The sequence below is a fragment of the Vicugna pacos genome, chromosome 16 (assembly GCF_048564905.1).
Source record: "Vicugna pacos chromosome 16, VicPac4, whole genome shotgun sequence".
Classification (NCBI taxonomy): Eukaryota; Metazoa; Chordata; class Mammalia; order Artiodactyla; family Camelidae; genus Vicugna; species Vicugna pacos.
The window spans coordinates 1,949,203-1,976,678 of NC_133002.1; the positions used below are offsets into that span (position 1 = coordinate 1,949,203).

At 49.7% G+C, this 27,476-nt stretch overlaps 1 protein-coding gene and 2 long non-coding RNA genes across 3 annotated transcripts; 1 reads left to right on the top strand and 2 right to left on the bottom strand.

The window, feature by feature from the left end:
• Window positions 1-6,441: 6,441 nt before the first annotated feature.
• On the bottom strand, window positions 6,442-10,167 carry LOC140686384 (uncharacterized). The gene is made up of 2 exons (XR_012060133.1): window positions 10,043-10,167; window positions 6,442-6,680 (listed from the first exon to the last, which is right to left on the bottom strand). It is a non-coding gene; the product is annotated as an uncharacterized lncRNA (long non-coding RNA).
• A 118-nt stretch (window positions 10,168-10,285) lies between these two features.
• LOC140686383 (uncharacterized) lies at window positions 10,286-16,220 on the top strand. The gene is made up of 2 exons (XR_012060132.1): window positions 10,286-10,420; window positions 16,148-16,220. It is a non-coding gene; the product is annotated as an uncharacterized lncRNA (long non-coding RNA).
• CCDC182 (coiled-coil domain containing 182) lies at window positions 13,029-13,924 on the bottom strand. Its single transcript, XM_006216429.4, has one exon. It carries the CDS (start codon window positions 13,827-13,829, stop codon window positions 13,368-13,370), a length of 462 nt encoding a protein of 153 aa, XP_006216491.2. The 5' UTR covers window positions 13,830-13,924; the 3' UTR covers window positions 13,029-13,367.
• Window positions 16,221-27,476: the final 11,256 nt, after the last annotated feature.

The following is a 27,476-nucleotide window of genomic DNA, read 5'->3' on the forward strand; positions in this document are numbered from 1 at the left end:
TATGTGTGTGGCACGCGGTTCGTGTGTGGCCTATAATGTGGGATGCGTGCATGCGATCTGGTGTGAGGTTTAGGGGAGGGATGTGTGTGGTGCTGGGTACCAGGTGAGCATATGTGAACTGATGAGGAGGAAAGAGAAAGCACTTTCTGAGCCCAGCTCTGGCTTCTCTGCTCGGCCTGGGTTCTGCGTGAACCTGCACGCACACTGGTGGGTGACTCTGGGACTAAGACCAGAGAAGCCCCATCTTCAAAGTGAGCCAGCAGCCACCACAAGAAGGGAGAGCTAGGGCTCAGTCCTCTGCATCAAGGCCAATCCAGGCTCTTCCAAGAGTTCTCTTCACTGCTAAGAGCCCTGTGGGCTTGGATCTCAGCTTCGGGATCCTGGCGACAAGAGGACAGAGCCCGTGGCTGCGCAGGGCCCCCTGACTATAAGCGGGCAGCGGGAGGGCAATCCTCATAGTCTCAAGTCTTTTTCCAAGCCCTGGTGGCCAGGCTGATGGCCAGAATATGAATCAGAGATAAGATACACCCTGTGCCTGGTGTAACCTATATGAAGTGTGGGTTCATGCAGCTCCATCTCAGTGGCACGGTCAGTGCCACTCCAGACTCATTGAAGGAGACACATCCATGGACCCCAGCAGCTCTTTCCAAAATCCCATTTGTCCTCTTCTCTACTTCCTTCTTACCCCGCAGCTCAGGTGTGACTCTACTCAACTCCCTGAAAAAGCTCTTCCTTCACCTCTAGTCCGTGAAATCTTCCCCTCATCTCTCCCTGCCTCCCTAGCGCTTGACTGTGAAGCTCACCATGGCCTCTCTTCCCGCAAAAAGAAACCACTTTTTTCCAGGAACTGAAAGGAAACTGATAATTTCATCATTCTCTTGGTGAGAGACGGATGTCAGGGAACAGCTCCACATTCATCACCTTGATCCTGGCGCACAAAACCGTGTGGCCTCCCTGGGACTCCATTTCCACAGCTGATCAGGCCACCCTTGTCCTAGCAACTCACTGCTTCATGAAACTAAAGAGCCGGGATGCTGCCCGGGAAAGCTACAGGAGCGTAGCACACAGCCAGGTTATCTTCCTGCTCTTCTGCCAGAGAGGCAGAGCAGGGCAGGGCAGCAGCCTCCCAGAAACTGATGGAAAGCTGCGGAGACACCACTCAAAAAGCACACTGGAAACCAAGCCAGCATCCAATACCCTCCTGTGATATGATACAGTGTTGGGGTTTGGAGGAAGGCTGGGAGGGTGTGTATGTGACACGCCTTCATTACCAAGGGCAGCAAAGGATGCCTCTCACAGCCCTCACCCCCAGGGGATGCTCTTCTCCCCGTCCACCCTTTTGGAGTCTCTTTTTCTTCCCTTGTAAAATCAAGGTGACCGCTGAGCAGAGCAGTGCCTTTAGAGCCAGTCTCTGGAACCAGATCTATTTTTCCTTAGTGGATGTGAGTCCTCAGGCAGGCCATGCTACCCGTCCGTGTCAGCTATTACTGTAAAACTTCAAAGCTTAATGGCTTAAAATGATAATCAGTTGTTATTTGTCATGAGCCTACAGGTAGCCTGGGCGGTCTTACAGATGTGAGCCAGGCTTGGCTGATTCTGGCCCGGGTCTCTGATGCATCTGCAGGCCGCTGGCAGGTGGGCTGGGACTGGCTGCCGTCTGGGGGGCTCTGTGTCACAGGGTACCCCCTGTCCTCCAGAAGTCTAGTCCAGGCTCGTGCTCATGGCAGTGTTTAAGTCCAAGGGAGTGAGTGGAAACACATGTGGCCATTTCAAACCTCCCCATGAAGTTTGCTGCTGTCGAATTGGCCAAAGAATCCTCTGGCCGAGCCCAGAGTCAGAATGGAAGAGGCTTATAGAGTAAGAGGACGATGGTTGGGGACACCAGTAGGAGAGAGACCGCACCCTCTCAGCTCAATTTCCTTTTTTGAAAAATTGAGGTGAAATTCACACAACATAAAATTAACCATTTTAAAGTGAATAGTTCAGTGGCATTTAGTACATCCACAGTGTTATGCAACCATCACCTCTGTACAGTTCCAACGCATTTTAATTACTCCTCCCCCAAAAATCCATATTTATTAAGGAGTTACTGCCTCATCCACCCCTGCCTCTAGTCCCTGGCACCCACTACTCTGTTTTCTGTCTCAAAGGATGTCCCTATCCTGAACATTTCACAGAGTGGCATATGTGACCTTTTGTGTCTGGCTTCTTTGATTTGTTTTCAATGTTCATCCAAGTTGCAGCATGTATCAGCACTTCATTATTTTTTATGGCTGAATAATATTCCATTGTGTGACTAGACCACAATTTGTTTACCCATTCATCTGTTGATGGGCAGGTGAGGTGTGTCCACCTCTTGCTTACTGTGAATAGAGCTGCTGTTACGTTCATGTCCAAGTATTTGTTTGGGTACCTATTTTCAATTCCTTGGGGCTTATACCCGAAAAAGGAATAGAATTTCTGGGTCATATGACAATTCTATCACTAACTTTTTGAGGAACCCAGTTTGCTTTATTTTTAAAATGGAGACAATGAAATTACTCTGCGGGGACGCTAGGAAGCTTAGAGAAAGTGCACGTAAAGGGTCTCGCTGAGTCCAACCTCAATAAATGGTTTATATAACTATCCTTTTGTTCTTTAATTCAATAACCATTTATTGAGCCCAGGATCAGGAATTATGTGAGGTGCTGGATAGATAGAAGGATATATAAGATATAAAATACCTATAAAACACATGTCTGTATTTTTATAGACGTATAAATATATCCCCAGGGTCTGTTCCAGCCCGGACTCACAATGGTTTCATCCATGCTTCTTGCCTAGTGTGTCCTTCACAAACAGAAGACAAAAGGCGCTCCCCTCCTCTCCTCCCCGCATCCCTTAGCCAGTTCCCCAGGAGGCTGCTGGCTTCACTGTTCCCCACCTGAATCAGCTCAGAACACCTATTTCAGATCTGTCGGCTCTTATAAATGTAGCCACACACCCGCAAAGTGAGATAAAATGGCAATGTGATTAGTGTGTGTGTGTGAGTGCGAATGCTTATGTGTTCCTGTCTCATTCCTTTTGTAAAGATTAATACATCAGAGCAAGCACTTACGAAAGGAAGAATAAAAAAACAACAACAAAAAAAAAACAACCACCGGGTCCAATTCTCCAGACATTCAATAACCAAATGTCACCCAATGGTAAGCAATAAAATAAAAATATATGCTCAGCAGAGGCAATATAAATATGATGTATATTTTGAAGTTGGATAACAGAACAGTGGCATAAAAATAATACCCAGTGGCAATTCAGGAAAGCAACCTTTTTCAAACGTGGCATTTCTTTGGGTTGCCATTCCTAAAATATCACAGCATTTCGGGTCGCGCAGTAAAGCAGAGGTTGGTTTAAATCTGACAGGAGCACCTGGTGGAACGAGGGCATGGAGATTCCTGCCAACTTTCTGATGCCAAGGCAGCGTCTTCTTCCTTCTCCATCCTCCTCACCCCCTACTCCTAAGGATCTTGCCCCCCATCTACCAGCTCCATTCTCATCCCCTTGACCCAGCACAATAATCCCTGACTCATCTTTCTTTTTTTCTCTCTCTCTTTCTTTTTTAATGGAGATGCTGGGGATTGAAGCCAGGACCTCCTGCATTCTACGTAAGCACTCTACCACAGAGCTACATCCTCCCCCTAGTCCCTTACTTTTCAAAACTCCTTCCCAGACGTTACTCCATTTGACCTTTATAACCTGCCTCTGAAGTTGGGCAGACAGGAATCATTATGGCCATTTTATGGATGAGGAAATGGAGGCCACAAATGGCACGTTAAACCTCAAACGTACAGCTCAGGGAACTATATTGAATATCTTGTAACGTATAATGAGAAAGAATATGAAAATGAATACACGTATGTATGTGTATGTCTGAAACATTATGCTGTACACCAGAAACTTGACACAGCATTGTAAAGTGACTATATTTCAATAAAAACAAAAACAAAAACAAAAACCTCAAATTGCAAAGCTACCTCCCTGCCTCTCCACCCTGGGGAGAGAACATTTCTGTCCTGTCTTAGAAACCACCATTTCCTGCTCACACATGCATACTGAAAAATCATTATAAAGGTTTCCAGACCCCTCTCTGTGGCCTACCACAAATCTATGTTCCCAGTTACTATTTGTTTAGACCGTACAAGCCAATTTTGGCATCAGCCAAATGAAACATTATTAGAAAGGTAGATCTGAGGGTGTCTACGTAATCATCAAAATATACCAAAAATAGATACTGCACATTTCTTAAAACACACACCTTTTGCAAGTTCTAGATACTGAGATTCTTTTTTCATTTTACTTTATTTTATTTTTTTGGTTTTTGTTGAGGGGGGATTAGGTTTATTTATTCATTTATTGTTTTTTATTTTTTTTTTATTTGAATGATGTACTAGGGATTGAACCCATGACCTCATGCATGCTAGGCATGTGCTCTACCACTGAGCTATACCTCCCTCCAGGTACTGGGATTCTAACAGGAAAATGGAGGGCCAGACAATTGAGTGATTTGTCCAAGGCCTTAGAATGAGAGCTCTCAGGTTGGAAGGCATATTATCAAAGCAGGGAAAAGAGCAACCCACTGTGTGTCTTTACCCAAGTCACTTAACCTCTCTGAATTTTAATTTCTCCGTGATGGAACAAGTAGAACTAGAGAAGCTCTAAGTTGCTTCCTAGCTCTGAAATTCTATCATCATATCTCTAGAACCAAGTATTCAGTGATGTTCAAGGGAAGGGTCATGTTGCCCACAGAGGGTCGTTGGAAGGATCCCTGATGGAACCACAACCCCTAATGCACTCATGTGGGAAAAAGAAGCCTGTCTTGGGCCCTTGTCCTTGATCAGCCTCTAACTCACCATGTAATCTTGAGCTTCTCCTCTGTTAAATGAGGAATTTGGACTAGATGATGATGGGAAATAAATTTCACATCGGGTGCACTCTGACTGATAGATGGTGGCTGTCTGGAGTATGGTGCTGAGGGAAAAAAGTATGAGTATGCATCCAACTCAACACCAAAGAGGCTGGAGGTCGATTAGTGATGTCTGCCACAGGTGAGGGCAGAGGCAGCTGTGCGAGGAGATGGCCGTCCCTGGAGTGGGTGCTCTCACGGTAGACGGTCTCTTCCAATTTGACAATAATCCTCTGTGAGTTGCACACCGAAAACTCAGGGTTTCGGAGTCACTGGTGCACAGGAAGCAGAACTCCACTTGTTCAACTGTTTTTATATTATCCATGGCTTGGGTTTGAATAATCTGTCCCCTGATACCACTGTAGTTCAGAAATTGCTACCTAAGGCAAATTCTCCACTTTTAAACTCATTTCCTGAGTCGGTATTTTAAACCCCACATTAAATATTGATCTGCCCTGGAGAGATCTAATTTATTTAGTAGAGACAGGTTCGACTCCACCAGAACTGTCAAACCCAGAAATGGGGCCATGCCCCTCCTGGAACAGTAACTGTCGAGGATGGTGACAGACAAGCCAAGGACACAGGAGCCCGCTTCTTTCCTCTCTCTGAGTCTCAGAGACAGGCCTGCCTTCCTGGTCTCCCTCTCACCCTAAGTAATCAGAGCATCTTTGAGAACCTTCCCTTCGTGGATGGATGTCTGAGGGTCAAGGTGTCCCCGCTGTGCCAGCAGGACTCCCCACCCTGCGGGCTCTCAAGGGCGAACCACAGAAACCTCTTCTGCCTACTCCCAACAGGCTTTGTTCCAGGCGCTGCTCCCAAACTCTGACCTCCCGACTCTGCAGCCTCGCCCCCGAGAACTGGTTCTGTTCCAGACAGGTGGCATTTCCACTCGGACTTTGGTTTGCAATGAGCTTTGATTTGACTGCTTTTCTGAATGACAACACGCTGACTATCTCCTAAAGGAACCCCTGTTTGTGCTGATTAGTGTGACTCCAGTGAGGACAGAGACTCAGCCTGAGGACAGGAGCGCCACGCTGCCACGCGGAGAGCCCACACCCCACGCGGACCAAAAGATCCGGGGCCCGACTGGGCCTCCCCCTTGGCGCTGGCCTCCTCCAAGCTCAGCTGAACTTCCCACGCTCAGAAGCACCTGCTCCAGCACCTTGCAGTCTGGGTTGACTCGGCATAATTTCTCTCCATGACCTAGGCTTCCAAGCACAAACGCCAAAGTTCCCTTTTGGGTTTCTGGCAATGTCTATTTGGGGCCACACAAGCAAGGGGGTTCCCTGTAGCAGGGAAGACGGACTGTCTGTGGATTAGGGAGCCAAACTGTAGTTAAAGCCTCAGTCAGCTGTCCTGTCGCACCTGCATCTCCTCCATAAATTCACCCGCCAATCCTGCTAGGTAGTGTCTTTATCCCTCGAAACTGAGGCTTCGAGGCAGCAGCCCCTGGCCACACGTAGCTAATTAAAATGAAATAAGGCTTAAAAGCCAGCTCCTAAATCCTACTACTAGCCATGTTTCAAGTGCTCAGTAGCCACAGATGGCTGGTGACAAGAAAACTGGCAGCTCAGAATTACAGAACATTTCCAACCTTGCAGTAAATTCTACTTGACAGCGCTTCGAGGGTTAAAGGAACATCTCTCCGCCATGCAGAACCGAGGGGCAGAGTTGGTGCTTAAACCAGGCCGGTTTGTTGGCAGTCTGCATGCCCGTCCACTACGCTTTTGAAAGGAACCTGAAAGGAAAGAGGTAAGGTGAGCAAGAGGTCAACCAAGAAATCTCACCAACGGAAAGCCTTTCGGAGGGCAAGCCAGAGACAAGACTTGTGAAGCGCGTAAGACTTTTACCTCCTCCTGTCACGCGACAGGGCACACGACAAGTCACGTGACAGCGGTCACCGGCACCTCGGGCAATGGTTCTGATGCCGCCCTTCACCCCGTCAGAGAGATCTTCCAGGTGGGGGGGAGGCGTGGCCTCCGTCCAGCAGTTCCACCTCCTTCGCCCCCGGAGACGGGAGTCAAGCACACAGTCGGCCACAGAAGAATGTCTTACCCCCACTGTCACGTCCCTGAGACTTCGCAGATGGTGGAGGTCAGTCAAGGCCATTGATCACAACATTTGGTGCCTTCTTTGCCATTTTAATTCAACTATCATCTGAGATACACCTGATATGTGCCAGTCTCTGAATCAGGCACCTTTGACGTATATAATCCAAATAAATCTGGGAGCCCGTGTGGCTCCAGAATGTCCGTAAACTAAAAACAATGTGAAATAATTCCAGTCTTGAGTCGTATCTCTCAATGTTAAAGGGGAATTTGAAACAGAAATTGTAGCACTGCTTCTTTTTATTTCTCACTGCGTTTTGAACTTACATTTTATTTTTTAAACAACTTTGCTGAGAGAGAATTCACATCCCCGACATTTCACCTATTTAAAGTGTACCGTAATTTTACAGCCCTTTAGCCACTTCAAAAAGAACCTTCAAAAAAAAAGAAAAAAGAGCCTTCATACCCATTAGCGGTCACTCTCTGTATTCCTCCAACCCCACGCACGGCCCAGACACCCACTGACTTGCTTTCTGTCTACAGATTTACCTCTTTTGGGCATTTCATATAAATGATATCATATGTGGCTTGCTGTGACTGGTTTCTCGCGGTAAGCGTAATATTGCATCATCATTAGTTTCTTCTTCCTTTTTTTTTTAATTGCCGAACAACATTCCGTTGTATGGATAGACCACATTTTACTCATCCGCTCAACCGTTGACAGACATTTGGGTCGGTCCACTTTGGGGTTATTACGAATGAAACTATGAACGTTCATGTACAAGTTTCATGTGGACATATGTTTTCATTTCCCTTGGGTAATTCCCTGGGCGTGGAATTGCTGGGTCACATGTTAACTCTGTGTTCAACATGCTGGGACACTGCCAAACTGCTTTTCCAGGGAAGAACACGGAAGGAGCGATAGCCAGTGAATGTCAGGAGACGTGCCCACAGCCTGCTGCTCTCCGCATTCCAGGAATTACTAAATGGAGTGGCTCAAATCAGGAGGCAAAGTTCTGCATGTGGAGTGAAGGCAATTTCCAAACCCAAACTCTTGCTTCCCATCCACATTGGTCAACTCTACCCAGTCATGCTCTCTTCCGGGGTCAGGTAAATAGAAAAGGTAAGACTGCAAGTGTGGCAGCTCAGGTTAGTAACCCCTCCGAGCCAAGCACTACGCGTTTGCCTTTCTGCCCCTCCGCCATCTTGCTGCTCACCCAGGCATCTCGGCTTGCCCCAGACACGAGACGTGGGGTCCCCGGGAGGTCTCCCTCAGCTGCCATGGGTTTTCCCAAGAGGGAGCCACGAGTCTAAGATCTCAGCAGCCCTCTGGCAGCTGGGAGTGCCCAGGAGGAGCACGCGGAGCATGGCAGCTTGTGGAGAACTTTTGAGAAGCTACTGGCAGGGAGAAAACCATCTGTTATTTTGTCTTCTATTTGTTTTAGAATTTCAAAGAAACTGAGCAGTCGGGCTGCTCAACTTTATTGTTCACAGGCGGGAGGAGAAGAGTCAGAGTGTGAAGAGCTGCCTCTCCTTGGCACCACTCACAGTCCCAGGGCTCTTTAATCCACCATGGTGTCCTCTCTGCACCAGGATGAGGGTCTCAGCTGTGAGCTGTGGCCTCATTGGGAATCTCAATTGTCCAAACCAGAATCTCAAAAGTTGCTCAGGGGGAGGATATAGCCCAGCGGTAGAGTGTGTGCTTAGCATGCACAGGTCCTGGGTTCAATCCCCAGTACCTCTATTTAAAAAAAATTTTTTGATAGAAACAAAGAAACACAAACCTGGCAGAGATGGTCACCGCCATCTTTGTTCCCTGCCCTGATTTACAGCTCACCCCACCCACAGCCTCACCTGGATCATCCCAAGACGGTTTATGCCTAATGCAAGGTGACCAACCATCCCAGTTTGCCCAGGACTGAGAGGGTTCCTGGCATATGGGACTTTCAGTTTTCAAGTGGAGACAGTACCAGTTAAACAGGGCCTAGTCAGTCACCCTAGATGGTGACATGAGGATTACATCTCTAAGGGTGGCAGCCTGTTTTAAGGACTAAGAGCTTATACAGTCTCTCTAGCACCCTTTGGGTCATCTGAAGCCTCTGACTTCAAGCGAGAGGCCTCAGAATGGGGTAGCTGAGGTTGGAGAAAGTGAAGGCGGGTGGATTTGCACCCCAGCACTGAAGTATCACTCACACCTCCACCCAGCCCATCTCCCCAGTTCTCAGGCCCAATTCCATGCTTCCCACAGCAACGTGACAGCCACTCACACTGCCCAGATGTGCCCAGCCATGCCGTCCCCAGCACTCTTGTCTTCCTGGCCCTCAATATCAATTGAGTAGAAGATGTAAGACTGGGGTGTGGCAGTGGGGGGTGGTCACCTTCCCACAGCCAGCGTCACCAGTGGAACCCTGATTTGGTTTGGGTCTTGGGTGACCGAGGTGCCAAGCCCTGGGGACTGAGTTGTGGTGATTGCTTTCCTTTTGACTCATGACTGGTTTGGGTTGGGGGGTGGCAAGTGGCCCAGACGTGGCCAAAGAGGTGTCAAAGAAAATCTGCTGGGGGATTCTGGGAAAGGGTTTCCTCTCTGATGAAAAGGCAGCTTGTGGGCAAAGTTCTGCCACTTCTTTCCTGCCTTGGGAGTCACCAAGTGATGACACAATTCCTGCAGCCATCCTCATGGACCACAGGGGACAGGGGGAGGGAGGGAAGGGAGAGCATCGCAGGGATGCCAACCCATAGCCCTGTCATTGCTGAGTCACTGAACCAGCCATCTACTTCGGATGTCTTAATGTGAAAAAAAAACAGGCTCCTTAAAGGAGTCAGGACCGGTAGCCCTGTGGCTTGCAGCTGAAAGCTCTTGATAGAGGGGAAGCGTGTTTGAAGCCCTGCATCAGGGGAGACCATGAAGGGACACCTAGGCATTCACACTGTCTCCAGGTAGGACACTGTCTAACCCAACCTGGGCATATGTGCAGCTGAGCTCTCCCAGACAGGAAACTCATAAACTGCCTGTCTCTTCCTTTTCCATCAGCATCATTCCAGGATGACTCACCTCCTTGGAGCTGGAGGGCCTTGGGGCCACCTCCACGGGACCCTTCCTCCAGTCCATCACTCAAACCCCTTCCTTTGGTATAGGGGGGGTGGTCAAGAGAGGGAGCTTTGGAGTCTTGCTGTGTACTCCTAGGTGAGTTACTTAACCTCTCTGTGCCTCAGTTCTTCATCTGTCATGGGGATAATAGCGCCCAGCTCACAAAGTAATTGTGAGGACAATAAGGATGAAATGTCAAGTGTATCTGACACTGCGCCGTGGGTCCCCAAGACCACCCTCAAGTTCAGTGATTCACTAGAACTATTCGCAGACTAAGAAAACCTGTTTTGCGCTTGATTATGGTTTGTTACAGCTAAAGGATTCAGATTAAGATCAGCAAAGGTAAGACAAACACAGCGCCGGGTCCCCAGGAGGGGCCGGGCACAGGACTCTGGTTGTCCTTTCCCAGTGGCGTTCTATGGACAGTGCTTAATCTCCCCAGCAGTGACGTGTGACAACACACACGAAGTCCTGTGAGCCGGGAGGCTCACCTGAGTCTTGGTGACCAGGGTTTTATCGGTGTCTCTCCCTAGGCGGGGAGCACTCCTCCGTCGCCGACCTTAGCTACTCAGTCTCCAGCCCCTCCAAAGGTCAAACTGATACAGCTTGGCCCAGAGTCCCCAGCATAAATCAGACATTGTTAGCATCAGCTACCTGGCGTTGTCCAAAGCCCCAGGTAAACAAAGACACTTTTATCAGGCAGCACATTACAAGGGCTTAGAGGTTATCTCCCAGGAGCCGGTCAGGGGCCAGACCTCTCTTTGAAACGTGCAAGATTTGAACATCCCACATCTGCTGAGTCAACCCTTTACTGCACAGACGCATAGGAAGCACCCAACGCTATTTTTCTTACAGAGGGCTGAAATCTGCCTCCCACTAGCATCCACCCTTTGTCGCTACTGCTACACCACAGAACTGCATGGCTTCAGTCTAGCCCTTTTCCTAACTGTTAGGAGGGGGACCACTGTTTCCTCGTCCTGTTTCGTTAGGGAGGGGCCTCCACCCAAGCAGTGTTCCCGGCTCTCCTCCCCCTCCCCTATTCCTCCCGGGAAAGGGAAATAACTTTCCGAACTGGTGGCTCGGGTAGAGAGGTCAGCTCCCACCCAGCTCTCGCCCTCCTCTCTCTTGAGCCGTCTCTGTATAGAGAGGTCACGCAATCTGGTTGACAGAGGCAGCTGTCCACCACGGCAGGCATCAGGGTCAGGGCTGAGGTCTTAGCCAGCCCACAGGCTCCCAGGGTCTAAACCACCTTCTCAGCTTTATCGGGAATAAAGGTGGGGTTTGGCTCCATTTGCTTGGCCCCTGGGCCTACTCTTCAGCTGAATCTTAATGCAGGCAGGGACAAGAGAGGTGACATTTACTAGCCCACCAAACCCAGACTCAATCAGGCCTTCCTGTGTGTGGAAGGGCATGACCAGATGTCCCCTCAAACTTCTTCAGTCAAGGTCCCCCAGTCCTTCAAACATGCCCCCTCCTCAGGGTTGCCTGAGGCCACTCCAGGCTGTGTAGGACCCCCTAAAACTCTGGGCCGGAACTCAACACAGACGCTCCAGGTGTGGCCTGGTGGGCACCAGCCACGGGCAGCATGCATCTCTCCATCTGTTCTCGGAATTCCCACTGTCACTTCTGAGCAACCTGAGTATCCGCTGAACACGTGGGAGACAGATCCTTTTACACAGGAACTAGCATTAGGTTCACTTTCCTCTGCATAGGGCGGCTGATTGTTTAAACCTCTTCTTTTAGTTGGCCAACCAAGTGCTCCTTCTCAGATACCTTTATAAAAACACACAAGCACCTCCCCTACAAGGCCTAAGGGTACAGGATCCCCCCGCCCCCACATACACACCACCAAAACAATCCTCTCTCCCAGAGCTCGCCTCACCAATTTCGGTACACTCGTATGTTATCTATTCAAAAAGTACTTAACTTCCAAAGAGAATGTATCGTGGTTAAGAACACAGACTCTGACGGCAGGCATTCCTAGGTTCAAATCTCAACTCAACCATTTATCAGCTGTGTGACCTTGGGTGACTCACTTAGCCTCTCTGAGCTTTGGTTTCCTCAGGATCCTAAAGCAAACATTATAATAGTGCCTGCCTTCCAAAGGCCCAGCTTGGTACCTAGATTATACCATATTCTTGACAACTATAAACTAATAGTAGTAGTAATCATATTACTATATTCACACTGTCATTACCAGTTCAGCTAAACCTTCCGAAGTAGAACCTACCTAAAGTTAGAACAGGGAGGCAGCCTGTCAGGATAGGTGGCTGACAGTTGGATGTGGGGACCATGGGTCACAGAGTCCTTTTGTGACATTCAGCCTGGGCGTTCTAGGTGTTTGGATCGTGTTTGGAGAGATTCTAAGAAAGAAAGAGGGTTTGGCTGGGACCGAGCCAGACTAAATCAGAGGGTGTGGCCCAGGCTGCACATCCCGAGCTGCAAGGGCAGAGGCTGGACTCTGCTCCGGTGCTGACTCTCACCTCCAGGCATCTCGCCTCTGCTGTTTAGAGGGATGGTGTGGGGACATTGCCTGATGAGTGGCTGGGCGCCCTAACAATTCCTACTCCATGGGAAGGATGTGAACATCAGCTTCACCGCCTTATAGCCCCACCTTACAGGTGCTGCCTTATTGGTGCACTAAGCTCGAACGACTCCACCCATCAGAGCCCTAACACGCGCTGTGGATCTGACCGGCTGGTCTGCAGACCAAACGGAGAGGACGTAGAAGTGGGCAAAGGCAGCCAAGAAAAGTGAGATGTGACAGTTTAACGGTGCAAGCAGGCAGAAAAGCCACCTGGGCGAGGATCAGAGCTACGAAAGTAATATTTTACTTTTGAGGCCATTGAGTCCTTGGGCGGATGATCGACCCCTCTCGGCAGCCCGTCGATGAAGTAACAAGTCGTGAGAGCCTGAAGTCATTAAAAGAAGGTAAATCTGTTCAACACAGTCAGTTTAAGAAGGTTTAAAAAAAAAACCATGTTATATATTTGGGCAATTGCACCATTACAATCAGGAAAACAGTTACAGGGGAAAGTTAGAGGATGTCGTTAAAAGCCTTAGAGTTGGGGCGCCTCCTTCTTGGGTGATGCTGGATAAATGGAATTTCACCAAAAGAACATGGTGGGGGGGTCTTTTTACCTCTCAGCAAGGTGTTATTTAAGTGAAAGGAAAGCAATGAAAATGGGGGAAGGGGAGCAGTGGATAGGGACCCAGGGTGTGTCCTTCCATCTAAAAGAATCTTCCACTTGGCTGCTTGGCTAGGAACTTGGCTTCTGCTCGAGGGGCCTCAGTCTGCCTGGATCTTCCCGGGGATGCCCAGCGCCTCGCAGCTCCGGCCCAGCAGCAGGCACTCCAGCCGCTTGCAGTGCTCCCGGAGCTGCTTCTCGCGGGGCAGCAGGAAGGTGAGGACTTTGTTCCGCACGACGCCGCGGTCCTCCTCCTCCCTCAGCCTCTGCTTCACGCGGGCCGCCTGCTCCTCCTGCTGCGCCAGGGCCCCGTTCATCTCGCAGAAGGCGTCTTCCAGGTAGTGGATGGCCTTCAGTGCCTCCTTCTTAAAGTCCTCCAGCTCCCGCTGCACCCCGGCCACCTTCTGCTGCAGGATCTCCATATCGGCTGGTGGCAGGAGGCAGGAGGGCCATGACTGGGGCAGGGAGAAGTCTCCAGACTGGAGGCCGCTCTCCACCATCTTCTTCCCTTGTAAGGTGTTCACCTTCATGAGGATGGACCCAGCCTGATAGAGGGGTTCCATAGTGTCTCCTCCGTTTGGACAAAGAGAGGGAGATAAGAGACCAGCCAGGTCAGTGAATTTGTTTTTTGGTCAGAGACACAATCATTTGGAGTGGAGAAACCCCACACATTGTGACATCAGGGCCCCTCCAGCCAACCAGGAGGAGAGCCACAATCCATTCATTTGCATATCGTAGCCTCCTGGGTTGGTTTTCCTGGGTTTGTCTGCTCATCTGCCCAAGAAGTATTTAGTTGTGCCTTCTGAGATGTGGGTTCTCATCTCATTGCCCTTCCAGAATTCATTGCCCTTCCAGAACCACAGCTCAATCTCTCCTTGTCCTGGGAGACACACCGAGGCCCAGAGCAAGGCAGGCCAGGCCAGACTCCCTGGCTGCCAAGTCTGGGTGGTCCCCCCCACACAGCAAGGGGCCTGGATGGTCTCAGAATGGTCTCCGGGCTCTAGTACCTCACCAGTGAAACAAGGACATTGTAAGAGAGGATGCCGAATCTCACTTTTAGCTCTCAAATGCTATTAAAAAAAAAAGTAATTTCTAATTCCCAATTCATACTCTGATAATGATGCCAGAATTCTAGATAATCTTAGAAGTTGCAAGAAACGTACTCAGGTTTTGGTGTATGGTCCATAGCGGAGTTGACAGTATGTGCAGGATAAAATCGGGCCGCTTATTCATATATTCAGCAAGCATGATTACTGAGGGCTCACTGTGCACGAGGATCAGGGAACAAATTGTGAAGCAGGTGCACGGTCCCCCTCTTCCTGCCTGGCCGGATCGTACTTGAATGCTGACAAAGATGAGAAAACACATATGGAAGGATGCACCTGCCACTGCTCACCCATTCACTGTAAGAAAGGAAATTCTCTAGCTAACCTATGTTTGGTTTCTTCAAGAACACCCCTCCATCTTGCAGATCTCATCTCCGGCCCAGACTTCTCTCGTGGCTTCCAAATCTAAAAACATCTCACCAACAACATGCCTCAAATTCAATCCGCCCAAAGCTGGGCTAGTTATCATTTCTCCCAAAGTGGTTCCTGTTCCAGTGTTGCCATCAGATTGATGACACCACCCCGGGGTAGCACCCATGTCAGTACCCAGGTGAGAAACCTGGGCCCTCCTCAGCCAAGTGTCCCTGAGTCCTGTTGGCCGCACAGTTTGCAAGTGCTGTAGCATCCAGCCGCCTGGGTGGGGGTCTCAGCTCCACCACCTGCAGGTTGTGTCTCTTTGGTGGATTGCCTCAATTTCCTGATCTGTAAAGTGGAGATACTAATTCAGTGGTGTGCAGGTTGAGGGGCAGCTCTCTGGGAGGGGAAAAAAAAAACAGAGAAAGCTCTGCTTTATAACTGTGGCTGATTTCCATAACGTAAAGACTCCCACCACAGCTGATCGAGAGCCACCAACGTGATGTGTCTGGGAAGAAATGTGCGCAGTCACCCTTCATGGGCCCGTGCGAGAGAGCGGACTCCCGCACCACAGGACCCGGGAGGAGGGCAGCTGCCTTCCCAGAAGGCAGATCATCCTATCTAGAGTGCCTGGCAGTAGGCATGGAGGCTTTGAAGAGGGCATTTTGCAGGGAGGTTCATGGCTAAATCAAGGTTGAATTTTGAGTCTTAAGTTGGGACAGCAAGTCTACTTATAGAGACACAATATTTGGTGGAAAGAGCACTGTTCTAGGAGTCAGGAGATCTGGAGTCTGGAGTTGCTGTGTGACCACAGGTCAGTCCTCTCCTCTCTCTGAACTTATTTCCTCTGCTGTAACGTGACAGGATATCATGTAAAGTCTGACGCTCTAAGATCCACATAGTCCTTCCTTTAAACATCTCTGGAGGCTCTTACTGCCTCCCCCACATTTTGTGACTTAAGACCTTGTCCTTCCCAGTCCTCGATGGCACAGTAAATCCCATGAGGACAGGGACTGTGCACTTCTCATTCTCTGTCCCCTGCCTGGTGCCCTGCATATAATGGCACTCAGAAAACTGGATGAAATAGATTTTCCATTCGTAGGTGGCCATCAAATCCTGCAGCTCCCCTGGTTTCCCTCTGACATGATGACACCTACTGGTCTTAGCAGAAACAGCACCCTCCTTATTCCCGACCTAAGATCCAGATGGGAATGTAAATAGCCTGCGGGCTGCCGGTGCATTAATGGTGGGGTGTGGGAAGGTCGGGCACATAGTAGGTCCTCAATAAATATTTCTTGAATCAGCAAGAGGAAGAATATGTGTCTGTCTTGGATTTCTGTTATCCTTTGAGTGTTTTTCTGTTTCTCCCTCTCTCTCTCTCTGACTTTGATTCTCTGCCTCTTTGTCTCTGTCTCCCACAGGAAATGGTAGAAGCCATAACCAGTGCTGTGACAAAAAAGTAGCAACAGTTAAGAAAGGATGGCAATTTTTCAATTTCCCAGATGCTTCCTTGGGAGGTCTCAGTTTATTTCTCCGCAGAGTCAGCCGGGGAGGACCATGTTTCCACGTGAGCCTTGCAAAGGTCAGGAGCACGTGAGCGCTCTGTCAACAGAAGACAGGGGCCCCCTGAACCTTCGGGGGGGTTCTCCATGTGCACGTGCTCTGCCGGCTGTTCTAGAAGTTTTCTAGTCCAGGCCTGTGCCTCCCTCAGAATCTCCTTCCATATATCCTCGGAAAGTAAGAAGGAAATCTCTTTGTCCCCTCCAAAGTGCCAAGAGAACGGAATTCTGATGTCTCGTGGCAAGGCCACTGTCGAGGGGGAGTTCCCTGTCCCTGGCCGATTTCAGCAGTCCTCAGGCTCCCTTGTCTCAGAATAATGGGGGATGATAGTGGGGTATCAACCCTGCAGAGATTCAGGCCCCACCCCTGAGAATCAGATTCCACCAGCGTGGGGGACCAGGGCTCTGGAGCGGCAGGTCAGAAGTTCCCGCGTTGAGCACCACTGGGTCCACGCACAGTCCTGCCAGGTTCAGCCGCAGGCCTCGGTGTCCCTGCCTGTGCCTCTGCTCCACCTGTGAAGGAAACCGCCGTCCTTTTTAGGATCCAGAAAAGGGGCATGACACAGATGCACCCCTATGTTCCTCCTTATAAGCGAGGCGAGCCTTCCGATGCCCCTCACGGCCCGTTAGTTAGAGCCACCTTCACAAACCCGTGTCCCACCTAAGCACTGGCTGGGGGTGGCGTCCCCATGGGGGGGGTCAGACTAATCATGGATCCCCTCCCCAAGGCAGAGGCCTAATACAAGGACCAAATTGGGATTCCATTCCCAAATCAGAAAGGGAAGGCTTCCACAAAGAGGAATGTATTTGAAGACTTTCTTCAAAGATAAGATTTTGGGGAAAAAAAACAAACTTTTTTTCCCACACTTAATCCCCCCAAATGAATTCTAATATCAGCTTTCAGACAGAGTGTGCAGAGTCTTCTAGAAGTCCCTTAAAACTGATTTATCCTCATCCCTAAGAAAAAAGTTATGCAAAAAACAAAGCAAAACAGAATTCAGAGCAATCTTCCATAGACACCAAAGAGTGCGCGGATGGCTGGCCGTTTCTAAGGCTGAGAGGCCGCGGCTGGCCCTTTCCAGCACTCGTTTCCCAGAATCCCCTGGGCCCGCCCCCCCCCCGCTGCTGGCCTGGGTGAGGATGCGGCCACACAGCCAGTGTCTCCCCAGATGTGCCCCTACCAACCAAAGCCACCTTCATGCACTGCATCTTAAAGTCCAAGCCCCCAGTCTTCCCTCCAGCATCCCCCCACTCCCTGAATCCATTCCCCTGCTAGCCTTCCATCCATCCATCCACCCACCCATCCAGTCACATGCCCAATGACACCCACTGAGCTCCTGCCCTGGGACCACTGAGCAAGGCAACAGGGATCTAAGGTAGCCAACAAGACAGAGAAGACCCCTGTTCTCAGGCCACTGTCATTTCAACGGAAGGAGACAGACCACAACGTGGAGCAATCAAGAAATAAGGTGATTCTGGCTGATGCCAAGTGTCTGGAAAGAAAAACTGGGGAAGGTGATAGAGAGTCTGTGGTAGAGGCGGGCACCCAGGGAGGGCCTTTGCGAGGCGGGGGAGATGGAGTGAGACAGGAAGGAAGAGGATACGGGGGGAGATGCGCCAAAGGGAACCTCAAGTGGAAAAGCATGAGGCCGGGCTGACCGAAGGCAAGCAGGAGTGGGGAGAAGAGGGCAAGGTGCGGCGCCCCAGCTAGGGGGAGACATAAGGTGGTGTCCCCAGGGCCCCGCGAGGGCTGCCAGGCTCCGCCAGCCACGCATGACTTCCACCTCTGCGGCTGGTATTCCAGTCCGGGGAATGGGGACAAGGCTGGGCTGGGGGTGGGACCAGGATCGGGTACCAAACTCGGTGCTGTTCACCATGATTAATTAACCCAGAGCCAGAGCCCCGAGGCGCAGTGCTAAAAATACCTGCTTCTCTCTGAGATACGGCAGCTGCCACCCAGCAACTTTCATCCATCGCCATTTGTCATAATTTGACGCTGATAAGGAGTGTCCACGGGGCTGTGTGTCTGCAAGGATCAGACTCGTCCACAGCCCACCAGCCAGCTGGTCGGTGGACACTGTCCCAGGCGTCTTCCTACCCGAACTCTCCTCCTGTCCCTGAGCCCCGCCTTGGCCACCCCTGGGTGTGCCCGCCACCTGCCCACCGCCTGCTGGGTTTGCCTCCCCTCCTGGAACCAGAGTGGACCCTCCCCCAGGAGTGTGCAGTTGGGGTGGGAGCCGAAGCAGGAGCGCAGCAGGGGATGCCAGGTTTCACACCATTGCAACCCTGCAACTGGGATTGGAGCCATCCATCAGAGGCCCTGCCAGCCCAGGGCAGCACTTTAATTAAAATATGTAAAACATCCTGGTGGGAGTGGATCTGAAGACACAGGAGCAGTCCTTGGACACAAGTAGCGCAGGCAGGCCCAGCCGGTGGAGCTGGCCCTTCTCCAGCCACAGAGGCTGAGGACTGCTCCAGGCGGGCCCTCCAAAGCAGTCCAGGCGTGGAGCTGTCTGCCTTGCACCATCTACCGGCTCCATCCGGCGCAGAACTTAGCTGGAGCAGAACATCTACAAGAAAGAGAGCCTCGCAGGGCCAGCACAGTAACCTTCAGAGCGTGCCGGGAAGGGCCTGGCATCACCCCGGTTGGAATAGCCTGTTCCCACTCTCACTAATTTTCTTAAATGACCCGTCGTGAAGCTGGTACCTGGATGTTTATATAAACTTTTGAGCAAAGCTGTATCCATTTCCCGGACTAAATGAGCTGCTCAAGTTTTCTGCATTCAGACTGCCTTCTGTGTTGACAGGAAGGGTGGTCTGGGCTGTTTAGGACAGCAAGGAGCCAACTTTTCTTTGCACAAAGGTTAAATCCGAAAAAAATTATGGGCCCCCGTTTTTAATCCCAACCTTTTTTTGAAATCAGAAAATGCAGTGTTTTAAGCATGCTTCCCTCCCCCCACCCCACTGTTGAAGGAATTTGTGATATTTACTGAGATGTCAGAACCCGCACACATATCGTGGCTGCAGTCTGACTCTGCAGTTCAGGTCTGTGACACGTCTTCCGTGCGATGACACAGGCTGTGGGTAGTGTTAAAGGGTTTGGGTGGGGCGCTGGGTCCAGCCAGAGACCAGGGACCAAAAAGAGCCCAACTGGGAGCTCCTGTTCAGCAGAAGCAAGGGGCAGAAATGCTGTTTGGAGGGGAGACTCTGGGGAGAATAGAGCTGCGTGCGGGAGGGGTGATGGGTGCCCAGTACCGGGTGAACCTCTGATTCCCCCCACCCCCCCACCTCCCCTGCAGCCCCCCCGAGGAGAGCAGGGCAGCGAGGGAGCCCACTACTCTAAAATCACCCCGTGCTGAGACAGACGGCTTCCCCGCAGCCCACACCCCTCCAACCAGGGTCAGCTTCCTGTGCGCAGAGCCAGAGCCGCTGCCTACATGTCCGGGTGTCAAGCTGAATTATGTGAGCTTTAAAAACCAAATCCCCTCCTTCCTGGGTTACTTAACTGTCTGCCTGGCGAGGCCAGGGGATTACTGGTGACAGACACCAGGGCCTGCCTGGCTGCTCCAGACAGAGCTGCTTTGATCACCTGGAAAACTCCAGACACCAGGACTCCTAATGATGAGTAATGAGCTCAAACCATCGGAAAGTTACCAGCGCCTTGCGATGACGGACACACACCGCTTCCCACGGAAGCCCAGGAGCCTGGGCCTTGGAGACGGGGTGCAGTCACCCAGGATCCAGGGGAAGAGTTTGACCCCACCCTCACCCAGGGTCCTGCCCCCTCACTGTGGAGGCGAGGAGGTTTCCAGGCTCTGGGCGGTGGCTCTTTTAAGGCTTGGTTTGGGGTCTAGTGGCCAGAGTCTATCTTTTCTTCAATAGTGCAGCTTCCCCCACTCATTCATTCATTCATCCATGTGTTCAACACATATTTATCAAATGATAAACATGAACCTGGCATGGTGCTAGATGCTCAGGGCAGAAGGAGGCTAAGAGAACTTGGGAGCTACACGGAGATAGCCCAGGAAGTCCAGCATCACAGGTTTTGTGATCAGAGGCCAGACAGAGAGGGCCGCAGGGCTGAAGACCACCCAGAGCAGGGACTTCTGATTTAGACTCCCCCTTTCCATGGTGGGCACTAGGAGCAGGCTGGGGATGGAATCTGAAGATCCCAGGTCCCTCTAGGCTTAAGGTTCAGTTTGATCCCGTCAGGGGTCCCAAGTCTCAGGTCACACCCACATCCCTTCATCCAGGATTTCCTCCTGCTCTGAGGTTAGCTGGGAATATGTCAACCTTTAGTCCCCCATTTTTTATTTATTTGTTTGTTTGTTTAATTGAAGTGTAGTCGATTTACAATGTTTCAGGTGTACAGCAAAGTGATGCAATTATACATGTATCTATTCTTCTTCAGATCCTTTTCCATTAGAGGTATTACAAGATACTGAATACAGTTCCCTGTGCTACACAGTAGGTTCCTGTTGTCTATCTATTTTATGTATAGTAGTGTGTATCTATGAATCCCAAAGCCCTAATTTATCCCTCCCCCCCTTTCCCCCTTGGTAATTGTAAGTTTGTTTTTATGTCTATTAATCTATTTCTGTTTTGTACATAAATTCCTTTGTATCATTTTATATCTAATTTGTTGTGTAACTTGTAGATCACTTTGCATCTAGTTCAAAAATATAGTTCTTGGTTTTGGCTTCAAGGAAACTGAAGCCCAGTGAGTCTCAAACTTTGGCATATATAATAATCATCCCGGGAGAATGTTAAAAATCATTTTTAAGATCTGGATTTCACCCTCAAGAGATTTTAATTCAGAAGGTCTTGGAAACTGAAGTTAGAGTGACCAATCGTCTTGATTTGCCTTGGGACGTTGAGGCTCAGTTTTAAAATAGGACAGTCCCAGGAAATCCAGGACAAGTCACCCTAGCTGGGGTGGATACTGTTATTCTCTGCCCGGGAACATTCCTTTCTTTCTTGGGTCATAGAATCCGATTTTGATCAGGCAGTAACATGCTCAGGGAAGGTGAGCCCTCACCCACCCCCAGCAGGTGAACCTAGACGCAGTGCTAATTCCATTCCCTGTTGCTATTGCTTTATTTAAGGTGGGCCTGTGAACCACTTCACACGAATGAGCTGTAAAGAGAAGAGTTATGGGAAGGCATTACATGTGATGTAAAAGAGTGCAACAAATGGGAAGTGGCAGGGGGAGGGGGCGAGGCACAGCTATGCCTGCCCCTTCTTCTGCCTCGGAGGTAGTTGTGTGAGAACGTGATGGTCGGAACTATGGCAGCCATTTGGCAATCATGAGGCCACAAACCTAAGGATGAAGATTCGGCTGTGCTCAGGATGAACAATTACATATAAAAAGAGCCTCCGTTTTTTATAACATCACTGAGTTACTACACCAAACTCAAATTACCTACCTCCAGTCTAACTGATATGTGATTAAATGTCTTTTTTGATCCACCAGCTGTTGTTTGATATTCTATTAATCACAGTTAAACACGTTATAACTTCAAAAGGGCCTAGAAATTGGTGTTTTTAACAAGATTCTCCAAACCATTCTGATGCTCTCCACTAATCTAGCTAATCCAGTGGTTATCCAAGTGTGGTCTTTGGACTGGCTGCAATGAGCATCCCTTGGGAATTTGTTATAAATTCAGATTCCCAGGCCACACTCAGACGTTCTGAAACAGACACTCTGGGAGGTGAGGCACAGCAGTCTGTGTGTTAACAAGCCTTCCAGGTGACCCTGGAGATTGCTAAAGTTTAAGAGCTAGTCAATACCTGAGACTCCCTGATGACAAACCCTTAAAACTTCTGGATGAGACTTTCAGACTTAACCCCTGTCACAGCTGCTCCCTTTTATTGCTTGAAAAATAAAACGCTAAGTCTTCTCAGCTTCTGTGATTTTTCTCCTTCCCCTCTAGTCCCTTCCTAGGGGTAACCTTGCATTAGTTGAATGATTTGCTCCAATTGACTGGCCTGTGTTATTGAACATGTGATGATATGGGAGGGAGAGAGTCCTTTGTGGTCAAGACTGGCCAGGGCAGGGATGAACTTGGTAGGCCTGCAGTTAAGGAGGGAGAGTGGACATAAGTGACCTTGACCCTGTCACCCTGGGAGAGCACTTGTGCCCTCTATGAACGCCCACTCATCAGACCTCGCGTGGCATGGTGGCCAGCCTGGGAGGAGAGAGGGTGGGGGGAGGCCCGGGCAGCCCCACCCTGTCCCCCTTCCTCAGGGAAACTCTGCTTAAACTGGCCTTTTATAGTCCACATAACCCCCTTCTTCCTGACATAATGAATTACTCAAAACCCCAGGGAGAGTCCAACAGGCAGAAACGGAACAATAGATTTCGTGTTGTGCAGGAGATCCTTTCTCAGCTAAAAAAGCAACTCTAACGTCCCGAACTGCGTTTTCTCTTCAGAATACGTTTTCCAGTATTTCACACACGCTCCTGAATTTTGTTATTCTTCACCCGGAGTACGCTGTCAAATGGTTATCCAGGAAGCATCACATTATTGATAATAATTTACAAATAAAATAAAAGAATGATTCCCACTGTCACTTTAGTGCTTCCATGTGCCAGGCCCAGGGGCTTCGCATGCACTATCTCTTTGAGGCTAAAGGGACCACCCAGTGATGTCAGCCAAGGCTCACCCTTGTCCTGGTTGATTCAGTCTGTCTGTCCATCTTCCACACACATGTATCAAATAAAGCCAAAATGCCATAAAATGTTTAAGCATCAGCACCACTTCCACAGTGTGGTCCACGCTGGCAGGGCTGCCGACACCGACCTGCTGGCCAGCAGCCCCCGCCCCCAGGATGGCTAGGATGCTGTTCACCAGCTGAGGTTCTAAAACTCAAGTCCAGCACGTGGAGAGCCTCCAGGGGTGAGTGGTGTTGTCAGGGAGTGAAGGTTGTGCCAGTGTCCTGTCTTGCCTCTCTCCCGTCAGGGGTCCCCGACGCTCTGGCTCCTGTTCCTCGTGGTCTCAGGGGCTCCTCCCTCCAGACAGTCCCTGGTTTCAGGCCACCAACAACTGGGGCTGGACCCCGCTCACACCCACAGGCAGGCACTGCATCTTACAGGCGGTCACTGGCCTGATGCTCCCTCAGCTGAATTCACGATCAACACTGCTCTTGGCTGTAATCACTTGGTCATTATTACCACCGAGGCCTAGACACCAAATGGCCCGTACCAGAAGGACCCTGACATGGAGTGGCTGCTAAGGACGTGTAGGTTGAGTAGCGGTGAAGCCGGAAAAGGCCAATAATCAGAAAGAGACACTTGAGGCTCTCTGACGTCCATCCTATTGCAGAGGGTGCAATTTGCAAAGTGGGCCTGAAGAGCTAAGCAAAGAAGACCCCGCAACGGCCAAGGTCAAGGCTGTGCTTGTGGCCGGGTCCCCAGAGCCAAGCAGGACGTCCCCTCCCAGGCCCTGATGGCTAGGGGATGCCCACCTCACACCAGGCCCCTTTCCTTCTGGCTTCTATCCTGGGTTCTGTCTCAGCTGTTCCCTGCCAGCCACAGAAAGACTTTTTCGCCGTAAGTCCAGCAGCTCCAGGCCACCCTGTGCCTATCCGGGGGACTGAGGATAGAGTAGAAAGCCGGAGAAAGGCTTACAGGCTGGCTTTTAAAGCCTCCTTGGTTTGATTCATGGCACTCGGGTTGGGGAGGGGTCAAAATGACCTCATGGGTCGGGGCTGACAGGTCAGCAGAGGTCAGCCAGGACTTCAGAGGGGATTGTTGCAGAGACACGGCGTTCCGGGGGCAGTGAAAAGTCCGGTCCACGGGAGAGGTGCTAACTGTGAAAGCCAGGGCACCTGCCAGAGACCAGGAACCGGCAGCGGGGGTGTCTGGGCCGCCCCCACCCACCCGCACCCCCACCCCCTCAGGGCAACAAAGCCTTCAGGAATCAGTCACCCTCCACAGGACACACCCTCCTGTCTGAGCAGCACCCTTCCCTCCCTCTGTTCTGGCGGGGGGAGGTCAGAGTTCACGTCAAATGTCATTAATCATCTTCCTGGGGCTGGTGGCTTACTGGACAGTCCTATTAATCAGAGGCCTATCACACCCACAGCCCGGCTGGGTCGCCATTGTCCTGTTCCTCACCTATCATAGGAAGATTAGATTATCAGTAACAGCTGAGACACCCTTTGAGTCCCAGGGAAGCCAGAGAATGGGGTTGCTTTTATTTTTTTACTTATCCTCCTGATTCGAGGATGAGCTGTTTCTCGTCTTGTCACACTGCCTCCTTTTCTTCAAAGAATCGGCTTTCAGAATCCAGTTTGTCAAACTGGACAATCATTGGCAAATCCATAAAAAAAGGAAAAAGAAGAAGAAAAACCAAACCTCGGCGACTTTATCAAAAAAAGTAAAATAAAGCAGAAGGTTTCAAATGGAGCCTGAAAGGATTAGAAAATAAGTTGCCTTTGACAACAATTAATCTCTGAAAAGCAAGGGCTTTGTGAAAAGGAACAGGCAGCGATGTGTCCAAAAAGGGACTCTGGAGGGCCACACTGGAGTCCGTCCATCCCTGTTTCAGAGGGACTGTGCTGGAAAAGCGTGAAAAAGAATGGCTTGCAAGCGTCCCCTGCACTTTTTCTGCCTACGGGTGACAACAGCAACCACCTCACAAAACAACACAACCAAAGCACAGCAGTGAAGAGCACGCGGCAGCTCCGCACGTCTCACAGCTCTGTTTCAGACTCAGTCACTCACCACCCACTGAGCCCGCCCAGAGTAGCCGCTGGAGGGGGTCATGGGGGAAGGGCGTTTCCCAGCCCTCTTGCAGGGTAGGGAACAGGTGAGCTCATGAAACACCTACATCAAGGTAGATGAGACATGGCCTTGATGACGCAGGACCCCCGGGCTGCAACCCAGATGCCTCGAGGGGCCAAGAAGGAACTTGAACCAGGGAAGAGGGCTGAGTGGAAGCCCACGTCGGGGGCACACAAGCTCGCCCAAGGGCGGCACGGCCCCAACCCCGACTCATTGTTGCCCTGTAGGAAAGGGAATCCAAATTCATCAGCTCTGCCAGGTTTTCAAGAGATTCTGGAGTCCTGGGCTTTTACGTACTCCCTATGTTAAGTGTTGGCAGTTTATTCAAATCAAAAGAAAATCGCTGTGCATACTAAACAGAACCTGTCGGCGGGTCCAGTTTGCCTTGGTGCAAATAAGGACTGTGAGGCTCAGAGGGGCTGATAGCTGCTGGGGTTACACAGCTAGTTAGAGGCAGAGCCAGTTCAAGAGCCTGGTTCTTCTGACTCCCAGACCTGAATATATAACCACATATGTGACTGACTGGCAGGTACATTTCACTCGAGGGCAATGAAACTGATTGGGATTAAGAGAGCTTAGATCCCACAACTTGGCCTTAAACTTGGAGAAGGGACTGAATCAGACAAGTCCCAAGTGACTGCTGCTGTTCTCTCAATACCATATTCATTTAATTTTTCTACCTGAAAAAAATCTAGCTCTGAGGCAGCATCCTCTGGGTGGGCACTAGAGAGGCCTGGGGCAGGAGGCAGGGAGGGTGGGGAGCTGTTTGTATATATTATGCACTTGACCACAGCAAAAACTGGGGCCCTGGGAGCCAAATTTGTCTGTTCAAATCCTGGTTTTGCCACGTATTAGCTATGTGACCTTGGGCAAGTTACTCAACTTCTCTGGGCCTCAGTTATCTGATTTTCAAAAATGAGAATGCTAACAATATCTACTTCTGGATATTGTGGTGATGATTGAAAGTGGCATAAAACAGAGCCTGTCACATGGCAAGTGTTCAAAAAAAGTCATTGTTACAATAGGTCATAATTTATTTCCTCCTCAAAGGTGCCTGATATTGAGACACAACATAATAGGATATGGAGTCTGGGAGGAACCTGAGAAACCATTCTAGTTTGTCATAGAAGAAGGCTGAGGTACACGGATGGAGAAGAGTTTGTCTCCTGCAGGGGACATAGGGCAAAATCTATGCATTCCTGAAAAGATACATGCACCTCAGTGTTCATAGCAGCACTATATACAATACCCAAGACATGGAAGCAACACAAATGTCCATCATCAGATGACTGGATAAAAAAGCTGTGGTATATCTATAAATATACAATGGAATACTATTCTGCCATAAAAAAGAATAAAATAATGCCATTTGCAGCAACGTGGTTGGACCAAGAGATTGTCATTCTAAGTGAAGTAAGCCAGAAAGGGAAAGAAAAATACCATATGATATCACTCATATGTGGAATCTAAAAAGAAAAAAAAAGGACACTATGTACCCATCTACAAAACAGAAACAGACTTGAACACTTAGTAAACAATCTTATGGTTACTGGGGCAAGAGGGTAGGAAGGGATAAATTTGGGAGTCTGAGATTTACAAATGTTAGCCACTATGTATAAAAATAGATTTAAAAAAGAAGTTTCTTTTATATAGCACAAGGAACTATATTCAATATCTTTAATGGAAAAAATATGAAAACGAGTATATGTAGGTATATGCGTGACTGGGACATTGTGCTGTATACCAGAGACAGACACGTTGTAGTTGACTGTACTTCATTTAAAAAAAAAAAAAAACTTTGCATTCCCAAGGCACACCTCACTTTTGCCTACCTGCCTAGGCTTGGGCCAACCACTTAATTTTTCCACTGTGTCCTCACTGAAAATGAGAGAAGTTCTTACTCTAAATGGGTGGAAAGCCGAGCAATCTGCGCCTTAAGGCTCCTGAACATTTCAACACCGTCAGCATCGTCAACACGAAGCTCATCACGGAAAGATTTGTGAGACAGCTTGGGCCGGGTTTGTCCACTACAAGTTTGCAACCTTCATGTTTAAAGAGGATTGTTCCCCAGGGCAGTTTGTGATCATTTGTGAGAGGCTGAGTCTCAAAGTAATTTCGGTGTTTGGGGAAAAATTCCGAGCATTAACGATCAAACCAGTTTCTCATTTGTGAAAACTGCACACTTGAACGTGTTAAGTGCTGACAGAACTCGACAGGCATCATGTCTGCTTTTATTAGGTGATTAATTAAAGGCTGTTAGAGGCGCTGGTGCAGCGTGGAATCTGTATTTGGTGCGAGAGACAGAGATCTGGGGACAGATCTTAACTCTGCACTTGGCTGTAAGGCTGTGAACTAGTTTCTAAAACTCTGAATCTCCAGTTGTTTGTGAGGGAAATGAGGGAA

Bases quoted from the DNA above. Each gene is read 5' to 3' on its own strand.
- CCDC182 (XM_006216429.4), bottom strand. From the start codon at position 13,829: ATGGAACCCCTCTATCAGGCTGGGTCCATCCTCATGAAGGTGAACACC.